This window comes from Calliopsis andreniformis, chromosome 10 (assembly GCF_051401765.1).
Source record: "Calliopsis andreniformis isolate RMS-2024a chromosome 10, iyCalAndr_principal, whole genome shotgun sequence".
In the NCBI taxonomy this organism is placed as follows: domain Eukaryota; kingdom Metazoa; phylum Arthropoda; class Insecta; order Hymenoptera; family Andrenidae; genus Calliopsis; species Calliopsis andreniformis.
The window spans coordinates 20,855,950-20,883,455 of record NC_135071.1 but is presented as its reverse complement, the minus strand read 5'-3'; the positions used below and the strand labels follow the sequence as shown (position 1 = coordinate 20,883,455).

General features: G+C 44.5%; 3 protein-coding genes and 1 long non-coding RNA gene across 4 annotated transcripts; 3 read left to right on the top strand and 1 right to left on the bottom strand.

The window, feature by feature from the left end:
* The first annotated feature begins 906 nt into the window (after window positions 1-906).
* LOC143185149 (uncharacterized) lies at window positions 907-12,368 on the top strand. The gene is made up of 13 exons (XM_076387885.1): window positions 907-1,288; window positions 4,945-7,692; window positions 7,790-8,344; window positions 8,407-9,400; window positions 9,478-9,646; window positions 9,728-9,929; window positions 10,004-10,498; window positions 10,574-10,808; window positions 10,867-11,035; window positions 11,108-11,222; window positions 11,335-11,653; window positions 11,817-12,027; window positions 12,090-12,368. The coding sequence occupies exons 2-13, from the start codon at window positions 4,978-4,980 to the stop codon at window positions 12,232-12,234; spliced, it is 6,324 nt and encodes a 2,107-aa protein (XP_076244000.1). The 5' UTR covers window positions 907-1,288; window positions 4,945-4,977; the 3' UTR covers window positions 12,235-12,368.
* LOC143184792 (uncharacterized) lies at window positions 2,221-2,898 on the bottom strand. The gene is made up of 2 exons (XR_013002816.1): window positions 2,384-2,898; window positions 2,221-2,303 (listed from the first exon to the last, which is right to left on the bottom strand). It is a non-coding gene; the product is annotated as an uncharacterized LOC143184792 (long non-coding RNA).
* Window positions 12,369-16,874: 4,506 nt separating the features above from the next.
* Window positions 16,875-17,849, top strand: Grx5 (Glutaredoxin 5). Its single transcript, XM_076386909.1, has 3 exons — window positions 16,875-17,061; window positions 17,293-17,434; window positions 17,555-17,849. Exons 1-3 carry the CDS (start codon window positions 16,987-16,989, stop codon window positions 17,737-17,739), a joined length of 402 nt encoding a protein of 133 aa, XP_076243024.1. The 5' UTR covers window positions 16,875-16,986; the 3' UTR covers window positions 17,740-17,849.
* Window positions 17,850-19,501: 1,652 nt separating this feature from the next.
* On the top strand, window positions 19,502-26,993 carry LOC143185148 (uncharacterized). Its single transcript, XM_076387884.1, has 4 exons — window positions 19,502-19,624; window positions 19,681-19,740; window positions 19,793-20,162; window positions 26,874-26,993. Exons 1-3 carry the CDS (start codon window positions 19,502-19,504, stop codon window positions 20,129-20,131), a joined length of 522 nt encoding a protein of 173 aa, XP_076243999.1. The 3' UTR covers window positions 20,132-20,162; window positions 26,874-26,993.
* Window positions 26,994-27,506: the final 513 nt, after the last annotated feature.

The window sequence follows — 27,506 nt, the reverse complement described above, 5'->3', positions numbered from 1 at the left end:
TGTTATTTCTTTATTAAGTTTTTTGTTTTGTTATAGTTTATTATTTTTATTTATTTATATTATATGTATATAATAGATATATGCACATAATATTTGAATATTATATTTTATAAAATGTGGTATTTTTATATGCGGTTCCCGGCGCGTGTTCTTGGTTTTACTACCAGAAAGTAGTACCGTATGCAACTATTGTAAATTCTTCATTTCAAGTCTCTCGTAAAACAGAAAAGGTGTTACCGATGATGGATCGCGCAGGTTTTTCCAAAATCTACATTGTGTAGCAATACAATGGTTCTAATTTTAAAATTACATTAGGCTTTCGAACACAGTAGCGTCATCAATATTTCTTAGTATATATTCTGAAGAAAAATGATCCCTTCTTTGTGCACCGAATTCGTTAAAAAACATCGTCGAAGGCGTATCACCCCTAAGTCAGCCTAAGCGTGACGTTATCGAAGGACAACGCGACGCGACGCGACGCGACGCGACGCGACGCGACGAACGAGAGGGGTGTTTAGGAAAGGTTTGAAGTCGCATCGAGTGGAACGCTAAATTTCTGTCAAGCTCAACCTCCCCACTAGAGTGTATCATAGAATTGGACGAATTATCGGTGGCCAGAGAGACGTATCGCGTTCTGAAAATCCGTTCGAAAGACAGACAGCGCGGAGGCGATTGCCGAATCGATTGAGAAGTCGGGGAATTGGTTCTGGAACAGTGGCGTTTCCAGGCCATCGCTAACCGAGGGTGACTGCAGGACAAGGAGCAGGCGCAGGGAGGAAAGTTGGACGTCCGGGGGCGACAGTGGGCGTCCAAGTTGTACGCGCATGTTTCTTCTCCGCGAAACGGATCGATGCTGGAAATAGTTCGGCCAGCAGGAGAAGAGTACGAGGTGAGTCGGCTTCGCTTTCGGCAGGGCCTTCGCGGCTCTCCACACGCTCGTTCGCTCCTATTTTCCACAGACAAGGGAGACCGTACGCGGCTGAACCTTTGAGCCACGTCTTCTTCAACTTTCTCAGAAGTCTCCCTCTCTCGACTGACGTCCACCTCGCGCTCTTCCTCTTCCTCCGCTCTCTAGCCCCTTGCTCGCTTTCCCCAACCCCCGTCTCTTCTACTTGTTCTTCTTCTCCGGTGGTTCGATTCCTACCCTCGGAGTGTGTGCACTGACGACAGGAACGTTCTTCATCCGCTGGAGAGTCGAAAGAAAATACGACGTGAGAAGTCTCGATACGCGGGATGACTCGAAAAAAATGTGCGTCGTATCGATGTGGCTGCTGACGAGGCTGGAATCGTAAGTACTATAGCGAACTATTCAAATCCTAGGTTCTGGAAGCATAAGGAAACGGTAGATTAACCAATTCAAATCCTGCCCTCCCACCGTCCTCTTCGACGATTGATCCGCTCCAGAAACGAACCAGTCGCTGGCATATTAATTGTGTGCCCAATTGCGAATGGAGCTTTTCTTTGCGTTTTCCATTCTTGAAAAACCATTCGATCGGTGGTAAAAACTCTTTCGTCTTAGTTTTATTCATTTCTAAGTTTTCTCTTCTCAGAAGTTCCTTGAGAAAGACCCCTTGAACATCTAAAGCACCCGCGACCGCTTTTCGTCTACTTTGCGATCGATCGAACTTGAAGACCGAATAGATATAGAGGTAGTAAATGTCACGGAAGTTTCTAATGAAGTTTTTCAGAAAAACTTAACAATGTACATAGTACATTGGTATTGTTAACACAACTGTATTAGTCTTAATTTTAGTTTCAAATGAACCGTAAATTTCTCAACCTCATATGACAGTGAATAGAAAATATAGGTACAAGTACTTTCTTTTCATAGTATCACGGCATCCTTGCTGTGATTTAGCTTTTAAACGGTGCTTTGATAAGCAGGGTAGCTGCCTGAAGTAGTTGATGCACAAGTGGCAATGTCGGTTTCTTCTTGCACTCTCCGAATCACTTACGTATAATTTGTTGTAGAGGTGTCTATCGTAGTTGAACTATGCAAACATATATGTCCCAGTCGGACCGCGGCTTCATGAGTCTCGCTGACGCAGCGGTGATCGTTGCTAAGAAGATAATGAAGCTCTCATTGACCACTGGCTTGGTCGATACTCTTTATTTTTCTTGTGCCCCCACCCCCTTTGCGCGCAAACTTTGCCTCGGAAATACGTGCCCTGCATGTTTCATTGCGCCCCCGTCATTGGTCTTCCATCTCTCAATTGGTCCGCGATTCCGACTCATAATCATGTCCAAAACGAATCGAGCTGCTTTCAGAGTCCTCGACCGCTTGCATGGATAATTTAGCAAGACTGAGAGGGAAAATGAAAGAGCAATGACGAGCGTGTAACGTGGAAGTGAAGCTTGTAATCAACCCCATTGGTATACTTACCGTAATTTCAAACTATTTTGGCTTACACGACAAGACAAAGGTGAGTTAGCAATACCCGAATTTTGCTTAAGAAATATATCTCTCTTTGTAAGCTCGTAAGTTAGAAGAACGTAAGATTATGGTGTGGAGATTCTGTGTAGGTCACTAGGCGAAAATCTTGTGATCGACATTACGTGTTCGTCCACGTCAATCTATTCTCTCCAAGAGTTGGGCAATTGGCACGCAATCAATTCGGATCCTAGAAACCCTTCCTGCTCTCTGTTACATTGTGAGGAGATTTTTGGAGTGATAGATTTGATAGGGATTTCTCAGGACGCCTACAGAGGCAGGGAACGCTTAGTACGCTGGAAAATTCTGTATGGGGTTTGAGCCTTCTAAATATAAATCGGTACAGACATTTTTTGCGTGACCTAATTCCGGTGAAACGATACTAGGTTTACCTTTCGTCGTGGAATACTTCAGCTTCAAGACTCGACTTTCTTTAAGCATCCCTAAAAGCAAACGCATAATTCAGTCAGGACATAAAAATTAGGAACGTTATCGAAGAAAGAAGGTAAGATTATGTCTGTCAAAAAAGAAGAATAAATAAAAATGAATAGTAGAGTTGAGGATCGGATAAGAATCCTTTCGTTTTGCTAAATTAGCAACGTTTCATTAGGGAGCAGTAATTACGTCGAAATAAGTGTCGTCTCGAATCTGTCTCGGTAGGCAGACAATACACACTGTGCTGGTCGATAGTCTCTATTCACCATGTGACGTGGTGGAGGCCAAATTTAATTATCTGGATAACAGAGATAAGAATACATCTTACCGTTGGGGTGGTTCGCTCTCACAATCACTATTATCATGTCTTCGATTGTCACTGCATTCGCTAAGCAGAATCTATTCTCTTCGATCGACCGATTTTTCCTCCTACAATGAATAGAAAATTCAGCACGACTCGAGGAATAACCCCTTGCTCGATGTGTCAAAAATAAGAACATCTGCTCGACCTGAGACTGCCGAAAAGTTGAACGATTTCTCTTTCGTTATCGATTACAATTTTCCAACGTGCATGCAGGTGTACTCTGGTGGCCATATCAGTTTTATCAGAAGGAGGGTGGGCGGCGATAGTCAGTGAGTTAGTTAGAGCGACCATCCTGCAATAATCTGGAACACGTGCTTCCTCGCGGCATCACCCTTTGCCCCCATTTATCGACAAAATTTTCCATCGTCGCGCGTCGCTGGTCATTCTAGTTAAACTGTATACCCTGCTGGTGGAAGTAAATGACGTTCTCAACTGTAGAGTATCGCTGCCTGGTGAGATCCAGCTGCTCATTAAATTTTCTATTCAAGATTAATTCACTTAATATTCCAAGTATCTATACACGTATCGGTGTGACTGTAAGCTTCTTATGGTTATGTCCACACCTAAAGCATGTATAAGAGAAATAGTGATATGAGTTTATAGCGAACGAACGTTGCGTTTCGAATGACATCATCGCTTGAAGACTACTTAAGACATTTGTATCGAATCGGAAATTTGTTCACTTTCCTGGCACAGTTTCGACCTATCCTCTTGAAATCGTGTCATAGGAAAGGGTAGAACAGCACCGCGGTTACGGTCCTGCAATCGATCGGGCGGCACTGGCAACGATCCCGTAACACGGACAATAAGAAACATCTAAAGTGGACTGTAAAGTTCCTATCAGACCAGCACAGAAAGACGATTCTCTTGTTCCTGACAGACAGAAGACTTTTCCCTCGATCTCTTCCCTTTGACTACTGTTTCTCGTTCGACTGTCAATCCTGCAAGACTTCGATATCGACGCAGAAACTCGCGAGGAGGAATAAGCAAAGGTGTTCCGCGTTAATGTGCGCGTTAAAAAAAGCCCTCGACGAATTTAGCGCGGCGGATCGGAATAGTGACCGACTAAATAAAGATCGGTAGTGTGCAACAAGTATTCAAAGATGAGGCGAAGCGGCGGCGACCGCGTGGGAGCTGGCCTTCGTTTCAGATGACACGCACGCCGTCAGTGGTGCATGCCTCGCACGAGCTCTCGACCAACCAGTGTCACATCGATGCTTCGTTACTGCGTTTTAATTTGCCAGAGGCCAGAGGCCTCAAGCTTTCTCTACTCTACCTAGAACCTCCGGAACAGTAGGACTGTCCTAGAACTGCTTGCTACTTCGAAGAGACTACCACCACCTATTGTCCAGTGGATATTGGCTGATTTACGCACCTTGTGATAGTAGAGTATAGTTTCAGGACAAGTTCCAGATACAAGAGATCGTTTCACAGTTTGTGTGCAACTGTAGACCTAAATTTTCAGAGTAAAGTAGATATTGGTGTTTACTCGCTGAACCTTATGTTAAGAACGAGCATGCGAAATATGTGAGAGTGTAGAAGCTTATCGTTTTAGCAAGAAAATACCGATGTCTTCTTTTCTTGAATTTTCTCAGTTCACGTGCATAGCTTTAGCGAAAGAGTACCACGTTGCAGCACGATGTCAAGTATGATCGAACGGGTCTTTCAGAGTTAGCAGAGGGATGCTGATCGGATGGGATTCTGTTGGTTGCAGAGGCCTCGCGCGTTCCACGGTAGCTCTTAGAGGATGCACAAGCTAGCTAAGGGCCTAAAGAAAAAGAAAAAGCAGAAGAAGGGGAAGAAGGGAGCAGAGGACGACGAGTTCGACCCGGAGGAGCTCGAGCGTTATAGGCGCGAGCGGGCGGAAGCCCAGCAGAAGGCCGAGCAATCCGGCGAGCAGGCCAGCAACACCGTCTCTGACGAGTGGAAGAAGTTCGAGGCGTTGACTGCTGGTGTCGATTCGATCCTCAAGAAGACCCAGGGGGACCTCGACCGCATCAAGTCGACATCGTTCTTCCAGCGCAAGCCGCCGCTAGAAGAGAAGAAAAAGGGAGAGGAGGAGGAGGAAGAGGAGGAGGACCAGGAGGATTCTGGCAAAAAGGCAACCTCGAAGAAGTGGGTGGGTTTCGACGAAGAGGGCAATCCTATAGAAGAGGAGCCACCAGACTTCGAGGGCAAGGGAAAGAAGAAGGAGGAGAAACCTTTGGTAAACGAAGACGGCACCGTCGATGTTCCCGACGAGAACGATGACCAGGAGGGCTCGGCTGACGAGGATATCTTCGACACAACTTACGTCGATGTTCTCCAGAATATTGACGTCCAATTAGCTTACATCCCAGACAGTCCTACCGAAGAAGAAACTGGAGACGACCCCTTCGACACTACCAACGCTGATAAAGTATTGAAAACTGTCGACAAGAAGGGGAAGAAGTTAGTCAGTCTAGGAAACGCGGTTGAGGTACTCTCAGGGAGAGTCGATTACGTAAGTTCCTGTAAGATCTCCAAAGACAGAAGGCCCAGGCTCCAGCAAGATCTGTTGCTTGACGACTTCGACGAAACAGATAAGCCAGTGGAAGAAGTGGTACCGGAGCCTGTGCAGGTAGAGAAGACTCTACTAGACGACGACAGCGATCTTCCTGATATCCCTGTTGACTTAACCAAGCTTCCGCCAGTTTTACCGAGACCCGTCAGTCCAGCTGCTCCTCAAGATAACGCTGCAGACAGTAAATTATCGAATGAACCCCTTGACATTTCGGAGTTCGAGATTCTTAAGGAGAAAACCATCCTAGAGGAGATCCCTGACTTGGACGATGCGGAATTCGATCTAGAGACAGCTCCCGATGAACCGATACGACTTGAAGAGGCTGACGATCCGTTTGGCAGCAAGGAGCCAGAAAATATAGACTTCCAGTCTGAGATAGTCGAGGCTAGCTTCGAGGTAGCCACCTTTGTCGACGAAGAAGACCCGTTTGACACCACTTTTGCCGATAATATCCTCCCTGGGAAGACAGAACTCAAGTTCATCGAGAAGGAATTAGAGGAACTACCAACTTCTGAGGTGACGATATCTCTGACTGATCCTGCTGGCCTTAACAGGGACTACGAGACAGGTTTATTAAAGGAAAAGAATGATAGTCAGAGTTTACAGATTAAGAAGGACCTTTTAGGAGGATCGACCACTGATCTAAGCCAGTTGTCTGATCAACCTATCGCACCAGTTGAAGACATCACCTATGTGGATCCCTTTGATACCTCTGCCATAGAGGAACCTCCACCTGGCAAAACAGAGTTAAAATTCCTTGAGAAGGAGCTGCTGGGAGATCAGACTAACCTCTCGAATTCTCTGGAGGACGACGACTTTGATCCAAGGAAGGACGAACAGCCCATCGTAGATCGGCCTATCCATAGCGCCGTACCTCCATCCAGACCACCACTTCCTACAGTCCCTGCAGTAGCAGTTGAACCAACATTCGCTGTCGACTTTGCCGAACAGGAAAGGAACGACGCTGCAGAGTCTACTGATCGCGGAAGGAGGTCTTCGAGGCCTGAGGTCCTCGAATTGGCACCTATCAAGGCAGTCGCCTTCGAGTTACCAACACCTTCGACACGACCAGACCTTCTAGCTACCAGCGAAGAAGAAAAAACTTTGCCCTCGAAACCGCTCACTCCGTACTATTCTCAAAAGTCCATCGAGGAGTCTCTCGTCATCGAAGAGGAAGAAGTCGATGTAGATCCTTTCGACACTAGCTTCGTCGCTAAAGTAGCTCCAGGGAAGACAGAGCTGAAGCTTATCGAGTCGGAGCTATTGAAGCAGGAGTCTAAATTGTCTCACAGTTTGAGTGACCACGATTTCGATCCAAGGGCTGACAGCGAACCTGCTAGGAGGCAGAGTGACTTCACAGCCGCCTCCATCAGGCCGACTGATTTAAAGATCGGCGAACTTCAAAGCGCTGTGCTGAAGAGATTTGAGGAGCAGAATCAACCGAGTGCTCCTCAACGACAGGAGAGCCTGCTGGACGCGGAGATCGAAGTAGACGCTAAACCTCTGACGCCGAAAATTGAGTCGAAGGTTCCCGAAGAAGAAGAAATATCGTACGACGATCCATTTGATACTTCCATTGCCACTAACATCCTCCCTGGCAAGGCAGAATTGAAGGTTCTAGAAAGCGAGCTAGAACAAATTTCTGGAGAAGTTCCAGTACGACCTGTGCCTATCAACTTGACAGCAATCGTCTCTACCACAGTCCCAGAGATCGACGATTTCGATCCCAGAGCAGAAGAAAAGGAGTCGACAGACTTTTTGTGCATCGGTGACCAAGATCCAGGGGCGAAGGTTCTGACCCCCATACAAAACGAGAGCTTTGCTTTAGAAGAGGAAGTGGACCCCTTCGACACCAGTTTCGCTACAATAGGACCTGGGAAAACTGAACTGAAGTTGTTGGAGTCCGAACTGATAAACAAATAAAGTCCCTGCTTCAGCGTACCTTTTTCTAACTATATTCTATCGATCTTCCGCGCAATTCCACGAAAGTAATCAATTATTTAAGCTAGTCAATTAACTATCGGACAACATGGATCCGAAGGGAGGCAACCCCTTCTTGATGGATGATTATGAGAGCGAGTCCAGCAACGCCCTATCCGGCCAGACTTCCAATCCGTTCCTACAAGATTTCACGGACACTGAGGCGACTGGCGCCGGGGAGAATCCGTTTCTCAATTTCACTGGAGACCAGTCGTACCAATCGACTGTTATCGTCGATTCGACGAACCCCTTCGCGTCGTTTGTCACTGACGCGCCTGAATCGAGTACTACTGATACACCAGCAACCGATATATTCACTAGCCAAACTACAAATATATTTGTAACGCCTGGCGATGAGGCGGGCACAGACCTATTCGACGCAGCAGCTCCGTCGCAGACCTCTGAAGACATCTTCGGGCAGTCTGCGACCCCTGCTGCTCCAGCTCAGCCAAAGAACGGGAAAATGCCTCCGTCAAGGCCGCCTCCTCCGAGGCCTCAACCTCCACCACCTCCTAAGAACACCAAGGACCTGATTCTCTCTGTTACTGGAGCTATGGACGCGACTTCTAATCATCTTCTGGATAGGCTACAGGTATGTAGCATCTCTAGAGTGATTTTAGTTTACCGATAATTAATTCGTAATTATATTTACAGGCGACCAGAACACCGAGCCCTACTTTGATGCACTCTCCATCCCCCACTCCGGAGCACAGTTTCGCAGATCTGTTGGATGTTGACTCGAATGTACCAGATCTAATGCCGGATGATAGTAAGGTGATGGAGCCATCGAAAAATCAGGATATCATGGACCTGTTCGATGCGCCTAACACAGACACCACCAGCGCTCCGATCTTTTCCACAGCGATGACAACTGGAGACACCACTAGTCTAGTCACTGGAGTCGCTTCTATGCAAGATAATCCATTTGCAAGCATGACAGAACAAACGACGAGTGCTGCTCAAGCTGAAGACGCGTTCGGGTCTGATTATGCGGAAACCGCGAATGTGATCAGCGAGAAAAGACCTTCCATTACCTCTACGACAGGAGTTCTAGGCACTGAACCTGAACGCAAGTCTAGTATTGGGATAGACTTCGTTACTGAGGCGACCGCCAATGCTGAAACGCAACCTTCTACTGCTGCTGCTGAACTGTTCAGCTCAAGCACTACAGAAGAGCTTCCAACTGTGACTGCAGAGTCCACGTTTTTCTCTGCCACGCAAACAACCCCTTCTCCAAGTTTTGGGGTAACCGAGACCACGTCTGCTCCGTTCTCCAGCATTGCAACGCAACCCCCCGACTCGCAGCCCTTGTTCGCTACTGCAGAAACTACTCTACCTCCGTCTCAGCCCAGTGGACCGTTTGCATCCGATTTACTTGGCGATTTTGGAGAACCGACCAAGGATACAACTACCATGAGGTCAACCAGTCCTATTCCTGGTGCAGAGTTCCCTGTCAGCGAAGTGTACAAGCCTGAAGAACAGTTGGACAACTTCGCGGCTACCGCTAAGGCTATCGAGACCACTGGCGATGCTTTTGACGTCTTTGCCTCGAAGTTCGACAAGGCTGCTGAGTCAGATACCAACGCGGATCCATTTTTGGATGCTTTCGCTGCTGGGGGACCAACTGCGATGGATACATCCAGCGATGGTAAATATAATAGAATAGAGTGAAAGTTTAGACCATGAAAATTTTCAATTTCTAACACCTACCTGTGTCTTATTTAGTTTGGGGAGATTCGTCAGCTACTGGCTCAGAAACGGCAGCCACTGGCTTTGGGGAAGCAGATGGATTTGATTCCTTCCTAAGTATGACTGCTCCACCACCAGAACCTACAGTCAAGAGGACCGAATCTGCAGATTCTGACGAGGGTCCAGACTTCAGTGTATTTATCAAGCAAGTATCAATAGTCCATAATCGCTTATACACTTGGTACATCTCTGCGTATCATACTAATTGTTGTTCTACTTTCTGCAGACCAAAAGAGGCAGATCAAACGGGGACCACTGAGGGCGCAGCAGTCCCTGTATTAGCTCCACCACCAAAGAGTCCCCAGAACACGGCGTACGGCGATTCCTCGCCTCGATTCAATCCTTTTGATAAGTCTGGTTTCGCGCAGGATGCTATCGCACCCACTGAAACTGCTCAACCAGCGGAAATGACCAGAACGGATTCTCAAGTAAGTAGGTTTGGGACTTGAACATGACGCAGGCTTTAGAAGATCGAACAATATCTAACTTGATCTGGTTTCAGGAAACTCCACCGACTCCTTTGTTCGACGAAGACGTCAGTCAACCCTTGGAAGACTTCCCTAGAATAACTCACACAGGCGATGGGTGGGATATGCAGCTGCGTCAACCGAACAAGAAGAAAATAACTGGCCAAAGGTTTTGGAAGAAGATATTCGTGAGGCTTGTCTACCAAGGCGACAGTCCTGCTCTCCATTTATTCAACAGTAAAGATGACAAGGACCCCTTCCAGGAGTTACTTTTGCTACCTTGTTATTCGGTCTCTGATATCGGAGCGCAACAGTTCGATCAATATGGCAAGATATTTACAGTGAAGCTACAGTACATTTTCTATAAGGAACGACCTGGAGTTCGACCAGGTCAGGTGACTAAAGCGGAGAGATTGACAAATAAGCTCAGTCAGTTTGCTGCGTATGCCATTCAAGGTGACTACCAAGGGGTGAAGGAGTTTGGAAGCGACCTAAAGAAGCTTGGCCTTCCAGTTGAACATGCCCCACAGGTACACTGGTCGATTGAATTAATTGGGAATTATCAGCTTATCAGGATTCGACCTTACTGAAAGATATGTTTGTAGATCTCTCAGTTGCTCAAGCTCGGTTCCCAGAACTACGAGGACATGAAGCTGTTTTCCTGCGCAATCGAGGAGGCTCTGTTTAGATTACCTGCTCACCGAGACCGAGCGCTCACTTACAAAATGGAAGAAGTACAGATCTCGGTGGTTGACGAGCTCTACGTAGAGCAGAATGCAGAAGGCCACGTCGATAAGCAGATTGCTCGTGTTCGATTATTCTTTTTGGGTTTCCTCTCAGGTAAGTACCTGAGTACCTCATACTCTTCATCCAATGTGAAATTCGTTTACTCTCTCAGGTATGCCTGACGTTGAGTTGGGAATAAACGATATGTGGCGTCAGGGAAAAGAAGTAGTAGGCAGACACGATATCATTCCAGTGGTCACAGAGGAATGGATTCGTCTTGAGAATGTGGAATTCCATGCCTGTGTTCAACAGGATGAATACGAAAAATCTAGAATCATTAAGTATGTCGATCAATTCGTTCAGGTGAAGCGGTTCAAATCCAATTAACTTCAACATCACAAATCTGATTAAAGGTTCAAGCCGCCTGACGCTTGCTACATTGAGCTCATGAGGTTCCGGGTGAGACCGCCTAAAAACAGGGAACTACCTCTTCAGCTTAAAGCTGTAATGTGCGTTACTGGTAATAAGGTAAGTCTGCTGTTTTTCGAAAACATAGTGACTGATCTGAATTTTTATTGAAACTATAATTAAAATTGAGTAGAAACTAGGCCGGTTCAATTTCGCTGTTTCTGTCATTTAGGTGGAATTGAGGGCAGACATCCTTGTGCCAGGATTCGCGTCGAGAAAACTAGGCCAGGTGCCCTGCGAGGATGTCATGGTCCGTTTTCCGATTCCCGAGTGCTGGATCTATTTGTTTAGGGTTGAGAAACACTTTAGGTACGGGTCAGTGAAGTCGGCTCATAGGAGAACCGGAAAGATCAAGGGTATCGAGAGATTCTTAGGCGCAGTGGACACGCTGGAGCCACAGCTAATGGAGGTGACGTCCGGTCAAGCTAAATACGAGCACCAGCATCGAGCTATCGTTTGGAGGATGCCCAGGTTACCTAAAGAAGGTCAAGGTAGGCATGAAATCATAGCTATGAATCTAGTCAGGGTATAATAATCTAGTAAAATGGGAAAATTGAATACTCCAAGAGGTAGACCAAGGGCTAGATGATGTGACATTTCTCTTCAGATTCCTACTCTTTTTTTACTATGTAGTCATTATTTTATTTTTTCTAGGGGCATACACGACGCACCAGTTGGTTTGTCGCATGGCTCTAACATCCTATGATCAAATCCCTGAAAATCTTGCTGAGTATTGTTACGTAGAGTTTACGATGCCTGCGACCCAAGTGTCCCACACAACTGCGAGAAGCGTCAGTCTTCAGAATAGCGACAGCGATGCACCTCCAGAGAAATACGTGAGAAATCTTTCGCGACACGAATACAGGTAAGCTTCTTCCACATTCGTGACGAGATCGCAGGACAAAATTTCCTTCGTTCCATGTTCAGAGTTGGGATCGAACATACACAAGGTGAGGGACCAGGTGCCTACGTGGCTGCAACGCTCACGAAGAAGATTCCAGAGACGACGCCAGAGGTTCATGGCGAGGCCTCAGACGCGGGAGCAGACTCTGACTCTGATTCTTCCGAGTAAATACCGGTTCGTGGAACACAAGGTAGTATCAAAACTATTTAGTCTGTCTGGAGAGGGAATTTCTTCTACCGTGGTAGGTGGACAATTTGAACACATAGTGAAGCGTTTTGCGGACTCGTCGTGAGGGACTGCTGGTCCAAGTCCATGCGACGAAGCGCAACAGACCTTGATGTAAAATAAATTGCGGACAATGATTATTTCCCCTGTAGTTTGGAACGCACATCAGTATTAGACGATCCACGATGTCGGTTCGCGTTGCCTTGCTTGGTCCCGATCGACGTGATCCGTGATTCGCCCCATCGTCGCGCGTCCATGTATCGCATAACAATTAATCAGATGTATGTACGTACGAAACAAGTAATTTGTAAGGGAGGACAATACCGATTTTGCGTTCAGTTTAGCTCGCTAAGTATGTACAATAGTAATACGCGGCCGCGGCGAAAGGCTTTGCCCTGTGAATTAGACGTTTTAGAAGAAGGGATCCACATATAGAAAAGAATGAGCTAAAACGTATGATTTTACAAAATTTTATTCGATTCATTAGCAATAGGTTGGATAAAAATAGGTTCATCAGGATTCGATTGCTTCTCCTTTCAAGCTTCATTTTTTATTCCTAGTATCATTCAATCGCTGCATGCGATAAGCATGTATTTTCAAATTAACGCTTCTGTCGCAGCAACACGTTGATCAGAGGACAATAGTTGTTAATTAAGATGATCACTAATATTTAAAAGGATCATACACGCGCATATCTTTGTCGTTTGAGCTTGCAAATGATCTATATCGAATGTTATGCAGTCGTTTTTAGGTGTTACTTTATGGAAATCCATCGTCGGTTATCAAAGACGTATGATGGCGATAGTAATTGTAATATTATTAAAGAGGTATTGAAAGTTTCGTAAGAGAGAGAGAGAGAGTGAATGAGTGTGTGGGTGGTGCATGATGCGAGCTTGAAAAAAGTATAATTCTCCAACGCTAAGCGATATTTCACATTAAGCGCGTCATAGGTGCAAAAATCAGGTTCAAACGCTTTGCAATCCGAGATAAGACGTAGGGATAAGCTTCCGTTCTTATTTAACAAGTTTCCCTGTCGATTATCGTCAGCGTCAACTTGGAAAGAATTTTCAATTACATACAAAGTTGTAGTTAGCGTACGATGAAGTTAGTGCATATATTCTGCGTAAGATTAAACGAAATCAGAGCAAATACGTATGAGTCGGTAAGGAGATTAATTCGATAAGACGATCGAAAGACCTAGTCATGTAAGTTTCCTTTGAATTTTGTCAACTTTTCGTTGAGACGTTTTTCATGAAACTGCAAAGGAGATCAGAAGAGTCTATTCTAGTCCTTAGCTTGTAAGAAGAGCGTATGACTTTTTTAGGTGCCAGTTCACCGGTCATACGACAGCGACGTATCGCTATATCTATTTATATAGGCTAATCAATCAGTAGTTGTAATGGGTTCAGCGACCTTTACAGATGTCGAACGATATGCCAACTAACTAGTAGATATTTAGAAATTATCAGTCGGTATTATTCGTTATAGATTGTCGCTCTGATCCGTGTCAGTGCGAGTTCGCGTATCGTTTTAATATACGCACGTTGTGGGTGGATTAAGAATAGTTCGAAAGAAACGATTTTACAGTAACGATGCATCGAATTGTGGACAGACAATACCTTTCAGTTGTGCCAGTGGTTGTACCTTTTTCCCAGGAATTAAAGACAAACGTAACATAACATAGTCGAGAGAATATTTGATAAAAAACGAGTTACTTTCTGTTTTCCGTTTTTTCAAGTGCAGTGCAAAGCTTTTCGATCCGTGATACGACAGTCTGTTTGCGTTTGGTACATTAAACGGATCTCGAAGGAGCTTTTCCCGCGAAAAGTCGACTCGAGGCAAGTCGTTTGCAGCTCGTGATCTCAACTATGTGTAATATCGCAACGTAACGTTGCGATATCCAGATTGGCGTTTGTGTATCTAAAAGAATGAAAACTTGTTGAACACACATTGCATGTATAGATATCGTAGGGATGATATTCGAATTAGAAGTTGTGTGTGATACTGGCATGCTTATCGATTATATTTCCTTGATGCTAAGCGAATGTGTGGGATGGTATTAATGCGTAGAGAAGATGAGATAGGAATGGGAGAAAGAGAGAGAGCATGAAATTATTAGTCTGACGAGAGGAGGTCGTAATTTGTGTAACATTTTTTTTCACAAAATCAAGCCTTTTCTTCGAAGGAAACTATCCTGAACTGAATTGAGTGTTTTACCATTTCAGTTGACTAATAGAAATAACAATTAATATCTGAAAAATCTAAATTAGATATTTATTTACACACCAGTTAATTTTTCTATTAATCAATGAAGTCGATCACAAATAAATAATTACGACCTCCGTTTGTTACTGCTTTTGAAAGTGCCGCCACCCTACTCCTCAGCCTCCTTCCCCCTACCTAATTTAATGAACTTATTCGTTCAGCTGCATATAAATATTAAGCTACGTAGATTTCTAGGTATAATCCTGTTATTCCGAGTCGCTTTAACAATTAATTGTAAAGACGAAAGTGGTAGTGTCGTTGTTGTTCTTATCATTGAAAGAAAAAAAGACAGGTATTCTGTACGGATGAAGAAAGTCCGTAGGGATATAGTTTACGAATTGTGTTGAGATAAACAGTTAGTAAAATATAACGTCAACGTCCATATTTGCACGAATTGGGCAAAAAACTATTATACTAAAAACTCTTTTGAACGTGCTATTTCACCATGCTTTTCCTGCATATGAAACCCTTACAAGTTAATACAGAAAAAGATCGTGACACGAACTCGTCATTTGTAGAACACATCAAATTGCATAATGTAGAAGAGAAGTTTTCGTTTCGATGGTTATGAATGATTTCGAAAGGATTTTTCTCGGCATCAAGTCTCGAAGTATGACATAAGAAGTGTGAACACAAGTATTGAAACATTCCTTGAAACACTGAGATGCAGTATGTACCTTTAATCTCCGATCTGTAATTTATAATGTATCTGTAATGTTGTAACGTGTAATTATACGTGTATGTATGATCTGTAATTGTGATCTAATAATAACCAGTGTGATGTATACAAGGCTGCAGGAGAAAAAATGAGTGTGAAGAGACGATCGCTCTTCGAAAAACTATATATATGTATATATATATGTATACATATATGTATCAATTATAATTTCGTGGACGAGAAAATGATGACCCTCAAGAAACTAGACAGGAACAAGTGTAACACTGTTAGCTAATGGTACTATTGATAAATTCTATGTATCAATAAATAATATAACATTGTTTAAGGGATGAAATTGAGTTAGCGATAGAAGTCTTGTCGATTCCTAATTTTACTACCTGCTAGTAATACTAAGAAATTCCATCCTAAATCTTGAGTAATACTGGAGTATTGGTGATTAGGTATTAATAAATAAGTTTAAAATCATTCAATGTTTGAATTTGTAGGTATTTGAAATATAGTCACGTGATTGTTACTGCGTATGCGCAAAGCACGTAATTACTACTGCGCATGTACGAAGTCATGAGCTTTCTATTGCGCATGCACTAAGTCACGTGGTTTCTACTGCGCATGTACGCAAATGCGTTTTTGTTACTGCGCATACTCAATGACGCTTCTATCAGTCTTTTCCCGCCCGTTCAGATGTCGAAGTCATCTCTTAATTTTCAATTACATTTTCGTAGTGTAAACATTTAATTTTTCTTCGTTCGATACAGTTTTGATTTCCTCGGTCTCCGTGCTTCAAGCTGGCTTCAGTTTTATTTGTTTTTGTGTATACATTGTGTCTACTGCGTGATTGACAATGCACTGGAACAGCAAGATAGCAATAGGTAAGTCTGACCATTGTATTATTGTCCTTAGAATAACGACATCCAAATCGTGAATCGAAAGCCACATATGGCACTTTTAGACACCTATTGTGTCTAATATGTTAGAAAAGTTTTCCTAGAAAAATTTCATGGAAAAGAAAACTTTCACTTTCTCGCTCCGCATCCGAATAGAAATCGTATTCGGAAAAATTCAATGCAGTGACAGGAAAGTAGAGATTTTGCCCTTTAAAATGAGCCCTGATTCACTGCTCTACGATTATTTTTTGCAAAGTGACAGCGGTTCAAAGATCGATCAATTTTTCGATCTTTGAATCATTGCGAAATTTTGATGCTAGTGGCACACTTTTCATTCAAAATGCAATTAGTCGGAGAAAAAAAATCGTAGATCAATTTTTTAAAGCTCGTTAAAACAGGAAGACTTCAGACTGGAGATCTAGTGCAAAGCTAGTCGCAAAAAAAATTTATCCAGCTTCAAAGAATCATCTGAAGTTAGAAATCGTTCGGAAGAAGACCACTTTCTGTTTCATGGCCTTCAGCCAAATAGGAAAGTGTTTTTGGAAAAAGTCGATTCAAAGATGAAAAAGTAGAGGTTTTGCTCGTTAAAATGAGACCTGGCTCACTGTCCTACGATTATTTTTCGCAAAATGACAGTAGCTCAAACATTGACATTTTTTTCAATCGCAGATTAATATTTTATTGGTCTGCTTTCTCGCGTTAGATGGCAGCACCTATCATTTCTGTACGAAACAGAAGCGACAAATTAAGATGGCGATATTGTGTAATATCTTTCGATCTACGCGTTAACCGGCTAACCTAAAACGTGCTTTCATATTAGAAAATTCAAGTTTAAATTTACACTTTCCTAGCACTGGTATTAAGGAAATGTTTTCGTTGAAGTTCTACAGTCAAGTGAGACATCTGTCCACAAAACTCGATCAAATTGCTAATCTTGTAAAAGTAGGTAAATCTTGAAAGTTTATTTTTTATTACCAATTTTCTGTTCTTTTGTGTGTCTTCAGTTCAGTCACATCAAACTCTTGAACAATAGCATCAAATTTTAAATAAATTGTAAATATAAGAAGTGTTCAAAATTAATTGTCGTATGGACAATTATAAATCTTTGGAAAGGTTATGATGAAACATTGAAGTTATGTGGAATGGCATGTCAATTGTTTTTGTTCATTACAGAATAAAAAAGTAGTAGTGTTTATGAAAGGTATTCCTGAAGAGCCCAAATGTGGTTTCAGTAGTGCAGTTGTGCAAATACTAAAGATGCATAATGTTAAATTTGATGCTCACGATGTTCTGCAAGATGAGGAACTTAGACAAGGTGGGCATTGTTTTTGCAATGAGAGCATACTAAAGCTTCTATGTGGAACGCAATGATATAAGTTATACAATATCCTATATCATTGCAAATTTTCAATATCTTCGTTTTATCAATATTTAGGAATTAAGGAGTTTTCCAACTGGCCTACAATACCTCAAGTATTCATAAATGGGGAATTTGTGGGTGGGTGTGACATACTTCTAGAAATGCACAGAAATGGAGAACTTGTGGAAGAATTAAAGAAAGTTGGCATTCAGAGCGCTCTTCTGGAAAAGGAAGAGTCTAAAGAATCCAAAGGGAAATAAATCATATAAATGTCTGTGTTTAGAAGCGTAATTTGTCTATAATTTGTAAATAAACCAATTAATTGTTGATGGTTATAATTGTTATAATAAAACATTTGATTCAACATCAATGTCTAGTTTTCGACTCAATTAAAACATTTTGAGATGCGACTAAAATTATGTAAGTGTTCTGGCTGTCTGTCTTAAGTACAAGGCACAAAAGATTTGGGGGTTCTGAGTATTTGATGCATTTTTGAAAAAAGAAGACAGCATTGGCTCAGACGTTGAGCAAAGGGAGGAATATTTACGTGAGTAACTGACACACTCACACGCATACTCTGATTCTCGAACACTAATTGCGAGGCGCGTCTGGCTCTCGAGACCCAAATTAATTAATGGCATACCAAATGACGAGCAAGTCGAAGTCCCGCGTTTCGAGGGCCGCAACCTGGAAAAACTTAAATAATACAGTAGTACGATCGTGCCGCGAATATCAATGCTTTCTTTACTGTCGTCAAGAAACTCAAGCTCGCTAATGATGTGCTTTTCAGTCGTTTTTCCTTGTCTTTGCTACACGTTGTAAGTTTGCAGTAGAGAATGGAGGACGGGTTTAGCTTTTCCATGTATATATCTTTCTCTTTCTCACATCGAAACCTACCGCATAATATTCTCCACTCCATTACCCCCCTAATAGTGTTTTAAGTGATCTAGTGCAAGAAAGTAAGATTTAAATTACCGATGGCTCATTTCCCGCGATCGTATTTGGGGTTGATCGCAAACGACGCGCAATTCATTAAGCGGAATGACAAACCGCTAGAGTAATGATAGGGTGATAAGTGCGCGGTCTGTAGGAGCCGATGAAAATAGGGTGGCCGGCGAGGTGGCGCCCTCCCTTCAACAACTTCGATCGAATCAACCCTCCTCGGCTTCTTCTGCTCTCCTCCCTCTTCCCTCAGTTCTGTCTTTCCGTCCTTTCTTCAGGAACGTCACGATCTGTTCAACCTCCCTTTCACGTCCTCAGACGAGGGTATTCTGTCGACTTACTGTAGGAGATTAGTAGTTAAATAAGAGAACGATTGCAAATTCTTTAGAACCTCTACTTAAACTGCTTTAAATTGTAAAGAAGATTCATATGGGGCATTGTTTTCTAAAGTTTACTATGGGAAGACTTTTCTCCCTCTGAAACTTCACTCTTAAGAGCACACCTTCGCCTAATTATCTCCATCCTAATGCACCTTCTTTGAAATCCGTACAATTGCAACCACATCTTTGTACAGTGGCTATTAAAACGTCTTTTATTAAAAATGTAAGCATCTTCCAACCAGACGCTCCTGGTGCTTCGTCCTTCTCTCTTCGGTGAACATTTTCGCGCGCAAGTTTCGTCTCTGTTCTATTTGAGGAGGAGGGATTTAGAATTCAGCGTCTTGCCGCGTGTGTTGCGCTGTGTCGCGGTAACACACGTAAGTGCATTGTGTCTTCATTAACCTAATAAACCTCTCCCGGCCGAGTCTTCCCAGGCAACGTCGAACTCCAGTGAAAATCGTAGAAGGGCCAAATTCTTCTACTCATAGAACAGGTTCGCTTTTAATCGAACCTGTAAACATGGAAAAATAAGACTCTCTACTTGTTAGTTGAATCGAAATACCAGTCGGAATAAAAGCAGAAATTTATTGAAGGCTTCCTGATCCTTTTGACGCGATCATATTGCTTGTATTTGTCAGTATTTCTCGCACGGGAAGTGAATGATTTGATTCGTTGTAAAAGTTGGTCCAATCGGTCCGATATGATAGGGGGAAGCTATCGAAAAAAGCCCTCCGCAAACGTATGTTTTGACGAAGGGAAAGAGGATCCAAAGAAATGCAGAAGCGAAATTACGCGAAAGAGAGGGTTGAAAGCGGGCGAGAAGGTAGGGATACCGTAGGGAAGTAGAGGTAGAAGTTGTGGGGTGGGAGGCTGGGGTAGTCAGCGCCGCCACAGAGGGTGAGTCTCAGTCGCCACTCGGTCAGCCTGCCGCACGGCTGGGTTTCGGAATTCATCTGCGCGAATACACACTGACACGTAGAAAGGTACATAGACGGGTAGACAAGGAGGACAGGTCAGCAGCAGTGCGTGGAAGCTGCCTGAAAGGGGCTGGAAACGAGGAGAGAAACGAGGAGAGAAGCTGCTCGAGACGAGCATCCTTCCCCTGACGATCGATGATCCTCGAGATCTCCTCGGAGGAACCCCGAGGACGAAGCGTGTCCTAGACGCGTTTCCTGGACGCGTTTCCTGGACGCGTTTCCTGGACGCGTTTCCTGGACGCGTACCCGCAACCGGTCAGCGCGTGTGCACCCGACGACTACGATCGATCCTTGGGGCGATACGATCCAGAAACGCGATGGACGGAACCACCCTCGTACGGGACGGCAGATAATGCCATCCACTGCTCGCATGGGGATTGATCGGTACGACGATCCACTCGATCGGACACGTTCATTTTTCGAGCAACCGCGATCCAGGTTGAAGGGATTCTCCGTGATCGTTGTGGTCGCGTGGTGCGCCACAGCATTCCCACTCTTTCACCTCCCCTTTCCTCACGGCTGGGTTAGGAAATGTGGTTACTTCGCGATCAACTTTCAGGATTTAAAGAATAGGAAAGGGTCCTCGTAGAGGATAGAAAAACGGCAAAGCAGAGTTCGCGAGATTGGAACGTTCCGGTTTGCGAGTCAGATTAATTAGTCGCTCTTCCGTGACTCCAGAGTCATCGGTTGACGATGATAGCAGGAAATGGAACGTGTTACCAACGTTGAGCTCGTAGATCAGGGACGATCAGGTGCTCGTAACGTTATCGAAATTGGAACGTTCCTGTTCGCGTGGCAGCGTGATTGATTCCCCCTCTGTGATGCCACGATCATCCGCTGTCAGTGGTACGGCCGCTCGATGGCCGCGTAAGTGTTAAGTAATTATGTTCTCGAAGGAATTATTCTATTCGTAGTTGTCTCACGGGAAAGAGAGAAGAGGGGATGGAGACTCGATGCAGTTTTCTTCGCGATTGATTTTCTCGAAGCGTTTTTGTCATTGGGCCGCTCCGATTTGCGCGTCAGGTTAATCAGTTGTCTTCTCGCGGTCTGAAAGTCACCTGCTGACGATAGGTCTGCGGCCGAGGTGGTCCAATCGGGGTTCGGAGAAGTTAAAGTTGCAGCCGACTGTGTCGAAGTTTGGTGTCTTTGTGGTAAGGTCAGGAGGACCTCGAGGACCTCAGGGTGGGGATCTCGAGCGTGGAATTGTGGCGTTTCTTCGACCGGAGAGGTCAGTTTCGCACGAGGATTGTTTTGGATCGGAAGTTCGCGCGAAGGGGTAGGCCTGTCAAACGGTGTTGCGCGCCAGCTCATTCGGCGGGAGTTAGCAATTCGCAGCTGGTATTAGTATAATCGAGCGTTCAACGAGATAAAAAAAAAAGATTTCGCTAGAAAAAAGAAAAGAATAGAGACTTCAGTGGATGTAGTGTTGTTACCAATTGCTTCAATTTCGCAAAACAAGTGATTTCAATTGAAACAGATGTGCTGCTGGTGAATTTTGAATCCATCAAGTTGAATCAAACACGATGTAATTTAGTATCCACCCTTGGAACCTAATTCCCAACTAGTGTTGATGATAGCAGTGGGAAAGTACGTGCAGTTGCAACCTCGCAAAAGTTGAAGGTACAGTACAAAGGCTTCACTCATTCCCTCTTTTCCGTTCTTTTCCATAATCGTGACTAGGATTGTCGATAAGGAGATTTAGGATTTGCCTCTTTACCACGAGAAATGAGGATCTCTTTGAAGGGAGAGCACGATAAAGAATAGTTGATCGTTTTCACGAATTTACCGCGATTCCATGTCGCTGTCTTTCAAAAGAAAAATATTTGGGTCGCAGGGAAACGAGAAGGATACTTGAAATTCGTATCAAAGCCAAAAAGTTGATGACTGAACTTTGTGGGTTTGTTCCCTTTTATTAAGAACACAGTGTTCGTCATTGACAGAGGTTGCGTTTAGGACACCTTGCAGAGACAAGCACCGTTCGGGGGGCGTGAATTATCAGGGATTTTCAGAAGAAGGGGAATGGGTTGGATTTATTAGGGTTTCACAGTTAAGATAATCGAGAAAGGCTTGCGCGATAGGATCGAGGTCGACACGCTTAACAACTCGGGCGAAAACAGTCACGGTTATTGTTGAAGGACTTTGCAGACCAAACAAGTAGTGTGCTGTACTTGCATTTATATTTCTTTGACCCTAGACCCGAACACATCGAAACTCAAATCCCCCGCGTATTATTTAAAGTAAAACAGTACTTTATGTCATAGATATTTCGTTTTTGAAGCATAATGATTTTGACAGTCCGCCAAAGACATCGAAGCGATTTTGTAAGGGAAATTCGCCTTGTTTAATCTTCGAATTTGAATTGATGCACGTGCTCGGACGATTTTCAGACCTGTCGAATAATTCTTGTGGATCCGACGGTAAAGTCAGAACAAAGGGAACAATTTTGACAACGTTTGCGAGGATCATTCCCCCTTTTGAAACCGTACCTTGTTTCTTTTTGCGATGACGCGAGTTCTGGATTGGTGCCAGGTCCACAGGTCGCCGCATTTGCAAACTGTCCTCGCGCTCGCGGCTCGCCGACGGCGCGTTGTCTATGCATTTCCGATACACTCCCGCCTCCCTCGGTTTACCTTGAATTTACCTCGAATTTACCTCGAATTTACCTCGGATTAACTGTCTACTCGAATGACACCAGTATACTTCCTCGGAGATTAGCCTCTCGATCGTAGACGTCGACAATCTTGTTGCCGTCGCATATTTCAGCGCTGCTGAGAATTATTTTGAATAGGACAGAGCGATTCCGTGTATCTTTCACTTGTTGTGTCAGTTCAGTTTCCGCAGGAGAAAACGTAGGATTTCTCCAGCTTGTTTTTTGCGAATATCGACTTGAAATAATAACGAGTGGGCCATCGTTACGTCACCGAATCGACCAATTCCGCTGTATCTCTCCTTTTGAATAGATCGGGTTATGAATTTGCCTGACCTCTCGTGGGAAATCGAAAACCGTATACGCGACTCGTTATCCCGTGGCCTAAATACAATTTCCCCGCGTTCGCGTCATCGATCACTCCTGTTGCTCGTTTTTCAATGTCCTCTTTCATCCCTCGCCATCCTTGTTTCGGCAGCGCAGCTTTTGTTTTCGCGTCTCTTCCAATCGCTCCTTCATCTCTTCTTCGCTTCTTCTATTTTTCTTCTCCTTGGCTGCGAGTTTAACCTTTTCTTCTCCTGCCTTCGCTCGCTTTCTCGCGACACGATCTAGTCTTTTTGGGAGTGTGTCAAGGACTCAACGCTTGAGAAGCTGCATAGATGAAATAGAAACTTTTTCTTGATTTTTCTCACTGGGAAAGGTGCGACTGAGTTCCTCGGCATTTGCATTCTCTATGCCCGCGAATCGGTCATCGCCGTGACGATCCAGCGCGGCGCGTCGTGGTGTCGTGCGAGTGTATAATTTACGTCGCGAACGGGACCACTGAAATGGGTTTCTCGTGGCCCGCCACCCCCTCGCCTGGTGGCATGGATCGCGGAAACGACGTCGATTCGCGAAACAGGGCCACCTCGAGCGCGAATGACGTCATCTCCTACTCCGAATCCCCGGATTGACCGCGAGAACCTGGAGCGTAAACTTCTCGAACACACGGAATCGTTTCGGTTCTTTTTATACGACCGTTACGTAAAACATCCCCGTTACGGAACTGTTTCGAGTCTCCTGGGGGCTTGTCAGATATCGAACTTGTCCTTTTTCTCCTCTCGACGATCCGTTTCTTAGCGACGTAGCTATTTTTTTAACGATCAGAAAGTGCACCGAGTTTTTCGAATGTGAAACGCATTTTAATATTTACGTTTCTTAGGTAATGTATATTTCAGTGCCTTTTTAATGAAAATTACAGTTTTATCCTAGATACAAATGGTGTTTTCCTAAAACTGTTTTACCAAGCACGCCTCTATTTTCTTCTCACTACATTTGTCTATTAGGCTCAGTTGTCCTTTACCTTTTCACGTGGCATAGGTGCAAGGTGAAGTCGAAAAGGTAGTCCACCTTCGCGTAACGAAGGAAGGTCGATCGATCGATACGTTTCTCATTTGAAGGCGAAACGCTGCTTTCTCGTACGCGTGAGGCGGCCTCGCATCGGCCGTGTATCGTCACTGGTTTGCTGAAAGAGCGTGTTTTTCGAAATAAAAAGATTTAAGCCTTTTTGTCTAGTCTGTTTGGTCGATGGTCACCTCTTTTAAACAATGCTTCAAAGCGATTCCTTTTTCAGAGGAACAAATACTTACGATTTTGTAACATTTTTGCCACTTTATTTTTCCTTGGTTCTAATTCACGACGTGGATGTCTGTAGAATGAAGCGATAGATTAAGTCTTCGAGAAATATAGGCTTCTGGGGTGAAGAAAATCGCGAGAACGATGAGAGTCCTTATTGGGACAAAGTGCAGTGTCTCCTCGATGATAACTTAACGAAAGGAGTGGGCGTTATCGGAGACAGACTCGTACACAAACTATGTCTACGATACAATTGTCGGTAAAATCGATCCCCACCTTGAAAAGAGATTAAAACCTGCATGATAAATCAGATAATAAGACAAGTAGCTTGATTTCGGTACACTTCTAGTTCCTACCAACCAACATTCGAAGTGTCTCCAAAAGATGAACGTAGGTTTTTTCCTGTATAAAAACGCAGCTCAGAGATCGAACGATCGATCAGCGACGGGGGCGGAGGAGGATAAGCGTAGTGTTCAGTGCCAAAAACTGCTTCCAGCGAAAAATGATGGGCTACCTTGAGATACGAGCGGTGCTTTCTGGTCAGAGCGGACCGCTCGAAATCCGGGTGACCTCTTTCCTTCTCGACACGGTCTTTGCCCTCTTTTCTTCGCCTTCTCTACACTTTTGCCACTGTTTCTTTCCCGCGACAACCTGATCTCCCGGAAGTCTCGCCCCCAGTTCCACCCCCGTGACGGTAAAGCAAGGAAAACATCGATCGGAAAATGGAAAATCGTTGTTCTCGTGTCCCTTGCAGACCAGGTGCTACTTTTTTCAAAATCCTACAGTTCGCATCTCGTTTTTTTTGCAATCTATCGACGATCGATAAAGCTATAACTCGATTTGCAAAGTTTCCTCTTACCATTAAACAGACGCTGCAACTTTGAATCTAATTTCCTGGGGTTGCCCTGTTGTTTCAATGAAGGACAGACTTTGCCTCCGTCTCCTACAAATTGATTCTTTTCACACGAGCTTTCGGCGACTCGTTAACTAACGCGTTTGAATTTTCTCGGAATCTCTGACGAAGGAGTTCCTACAGAAAAGGAATACGAGAGTGCAGAGGAGTTTGTAGCAGCCAGAAAGCTGTATCTAAGAACAGTGCAATGTCTAAGAGAGTTGAAGGAGTTTCGGTTTGCAGACAGAAACGCGCGCTTCCAATTTTTCTCTACCAGGAAGAACATTACGCTGCTCGATTCGTCCTGATTGCACCCCTTTCCATAGTCTTCCGCCTCTTTGTTTCATTTTTCTTCTTTTTCTTCCCGCTCTTCCTCAAAGGGGAATCGGGTAATATATACCGCCTCCGAGCGATGTTTCGCCGAGTAGACAGAAATTTTTCCATGGAGTTCAAAAGGTCCTCCTGCACTCTTCCCAGCGGGAACATGGCCGAAGTGTATTCCAATATCGCGTTCGATTGTTCCCTTCGCTTAGACTTTGCTTTTTAGCGCGAAAACTTGGCATCGATCGCGCGAACTACTTCTCCACTTTCGGTCGACCTTCGCGCGTTATTAGGATTCTTGTAAATCGTGACGGCCCGATTTCGTTGTTTCCAATATCGTTGATTGGTTTGTTCTCGCGTATTGGCTTGGAGATTAAATTCGCCTTTGAAGAACAGAGGAAACCTGGTCCGTTCGAGAATATTGTATAATTGGCGGTATTAGAAACGCTTTCCCACTATAATTAATCGACACAACTCATTAGGCGGTAATAGGAAATCGTCAATAAGTATTGGTATTCTGAGAATAATGCTCCTGATTTGATTTGAAATTTGATAGTTGTGATAAATGACTATGGTAGCCTCTATCAATTGTGATGTTCATGCCCAAAAGTATGGGAAGCAGAGCAGTCGGTGAAACTCGATTCCATGTGATTTCCTCTACAAAGGTAGTAGGAGAGAGTCAGCTTCCACGTGGATTCGATAATTCGAAGGTATCGAGGCGATTTTCAGCAATTTACTCGATTTAATTTTAGCTTGGTAGTACAGGCGCACGGAACCGGTAATTCTAAGGGGTCGAGCATCGATTCAAGTGCTCGCGCTCGAACGACGCTTTAACCTCGAAAATACCGAGCGAATAAGCGTCACCTCGTTCAGATCGACCGAATCCGTTGCCTAGTAGTATCGTTCCAAATATTTTCAAATAATTCGATAGATACGATGAAAATGAAAAGTTGAAGGAAAATTAGTAGGTTCAGGTAGGAGAGGTCTTGAATGCAATAGCACACGTCCAGTAGTAGGGGGTATTGAACGATTTATTATCTTTTTAACACTCCGTTTGTCGTACAGAAGAAAGTTTCATTAAATATTGTACGTTTTGTTCAGTCCTCCGTATCCGCTTTGAAACTTGAACGCTTTCCGTTATTTTGAATAAATCCAGTTGTGGAGAAGGTAACGAGGAGGAAACTGGGGAGTCCCATTTTTCCAGCCGATTTTTTCATCAAGTTGAGCGCGATCCTCAAAACGTTTCACAGTGTTACAGTACTCGATAGAAATCCAGCGCTGATGAAGCGCTTCCAACCCAATTATTCTCGTCTTTTCCAAAGCTCAGGGGTCTTTGATCCGTCTTCCATCGTTACGCGAGTATTGTGCTTCGATCCTTCATTTCGGCTTCCATTTGTTCCCTTTCAAGTAAACAAGACTCGTTCGCGTATTCATAAAGATAACTCGGCATATTTGATCAACTGTGACATAAAAAGAATTTTAAAAGAATTTTGATCTACTTTCAGCAAGTGTTCGAACAATGTTCCAAGTTTTTAGAAAATTAATTGACCGAAGTCTAAGTAGGAAGCTCCCGGCTGTAAACGCGAATAAACTCGAACCATTCTTTTGTATTCTGTTCCAGCAAGTTTCCAGCGAACGAGACGCTCGAAGCTCCCGAAAAGTTTTGAAGGGAACTCCGTCGAGGTTGCTACCGCAGGAAGTAGCAGTCTCGAGAGGAGGTAGGTCGGTTGTCCGGTTGCCGGTCGAGGAGGCGGCCTTCGCAGGGAGCGGCGAGGATGTGACCGAGGATTGGTCCTTAGACGCGTTCCCCTGTCTAAGGGATGTTCTCCTCCGCGGGCACGAGCTGCACCGACGCCGAGGAGGACGCCGAGGATGTGGAGAACGACGTGGCAGGTAGCGCGCAGTCGTCTAATTACTTGCCATCGGGTATCCGTGATAGCGCGCGCGATCACCTGGAAGGACTGCGGTTAGATGGGCCATCGATCGCGCCTCCGCCAGCCGAGGACACTTCCGCGAGCCCATCGACGTCGTGGCCGGTGCCTCGATAAATCCGAATCGCCGTCCTCTCCCTTCCCCCCGTTCCCATCGTCGCCTCGGCACCGTTGCTCCTCGACGAGCCAGCGCTGCTCCCTGGACCAACGAACGAGCGGAGCAGCTCGCCTTCAGCTGATATCGGAGGACAGCCCAGTTTCGACTAGGCCGTATCCCAGGGACTCGTCGGGGAAGAGGCGCGAGGTGCTCGGACAATCGGATG

Excerpts from the sequence above, each read along its gene's own strand:
- Grx5 (XM_076386909.1), top strand. The coding sequence starts at position 16,987 with ATGTTTTCGTTGAAGTTCTACAGTCAAGTGAGACATCTGTCCACAAAA. Across the intron at positions 17,062-17,292 it reads AAATTGCTAATCTTGTAAAA|AATAAAAAAGTAGTAGTGTT; the intron begins GTAGGTAAATCT and ends TGTTCATTACAG. Across the intron at positions 17,435-17,554 it reads AGATGAGGAACTTAGACAAG|GAATTAAGGAGTTTTCCAAC; the intron begins GTGGGCATTGTT and ends ATCAATATTTAG.
- LOC143185148 (XM_076387884.1), top strand. The coding sequence starts at position 19,502 with ATGATAGGGGGAAGCTATCGAAAAAAGCCCTCCGCAAACGTATGTTTT. Across the intron at positions 19,625-19,680 it reads GGTTGAAAGCGGGCGAGAAG|TCAGCGCCGCCACAGAGGGT; the intron begins GTAGGGATACCG and ends AGGCTGGGGTAG. Across the intron at positions 19,741-19,792 it reads TCAGCCTGCCGCACGGCTGG|ACGGGTAGACAAGGAGGACA; the intron begins GTTTCGGAATTC and ends AAAGGTACATAG.
- LOC143185149 (XM_076387885.1), top strand. The coding sequence starts at position 4,978 with ATGCACAAGCTAGCTAAGGGCCTAAAGAAAAAGAAAAAGCAGAAGAAG. Across the intron at positions 10,499-10,573 it reads CAGTTGAACATGCCCCACAG|ATCTCTCAGTTGCTCAAGCT; the intron begins GTACACTGGTCG and ends ATATGTTTGTAG. Across the intron at positions 12,028-12,089 it reads CTTTCGCGACACGAATACAG|AGTTGGGATCGAACATACAC; the intron begins GTAAGCTTCTTC and ends TTCCATGTTCAG.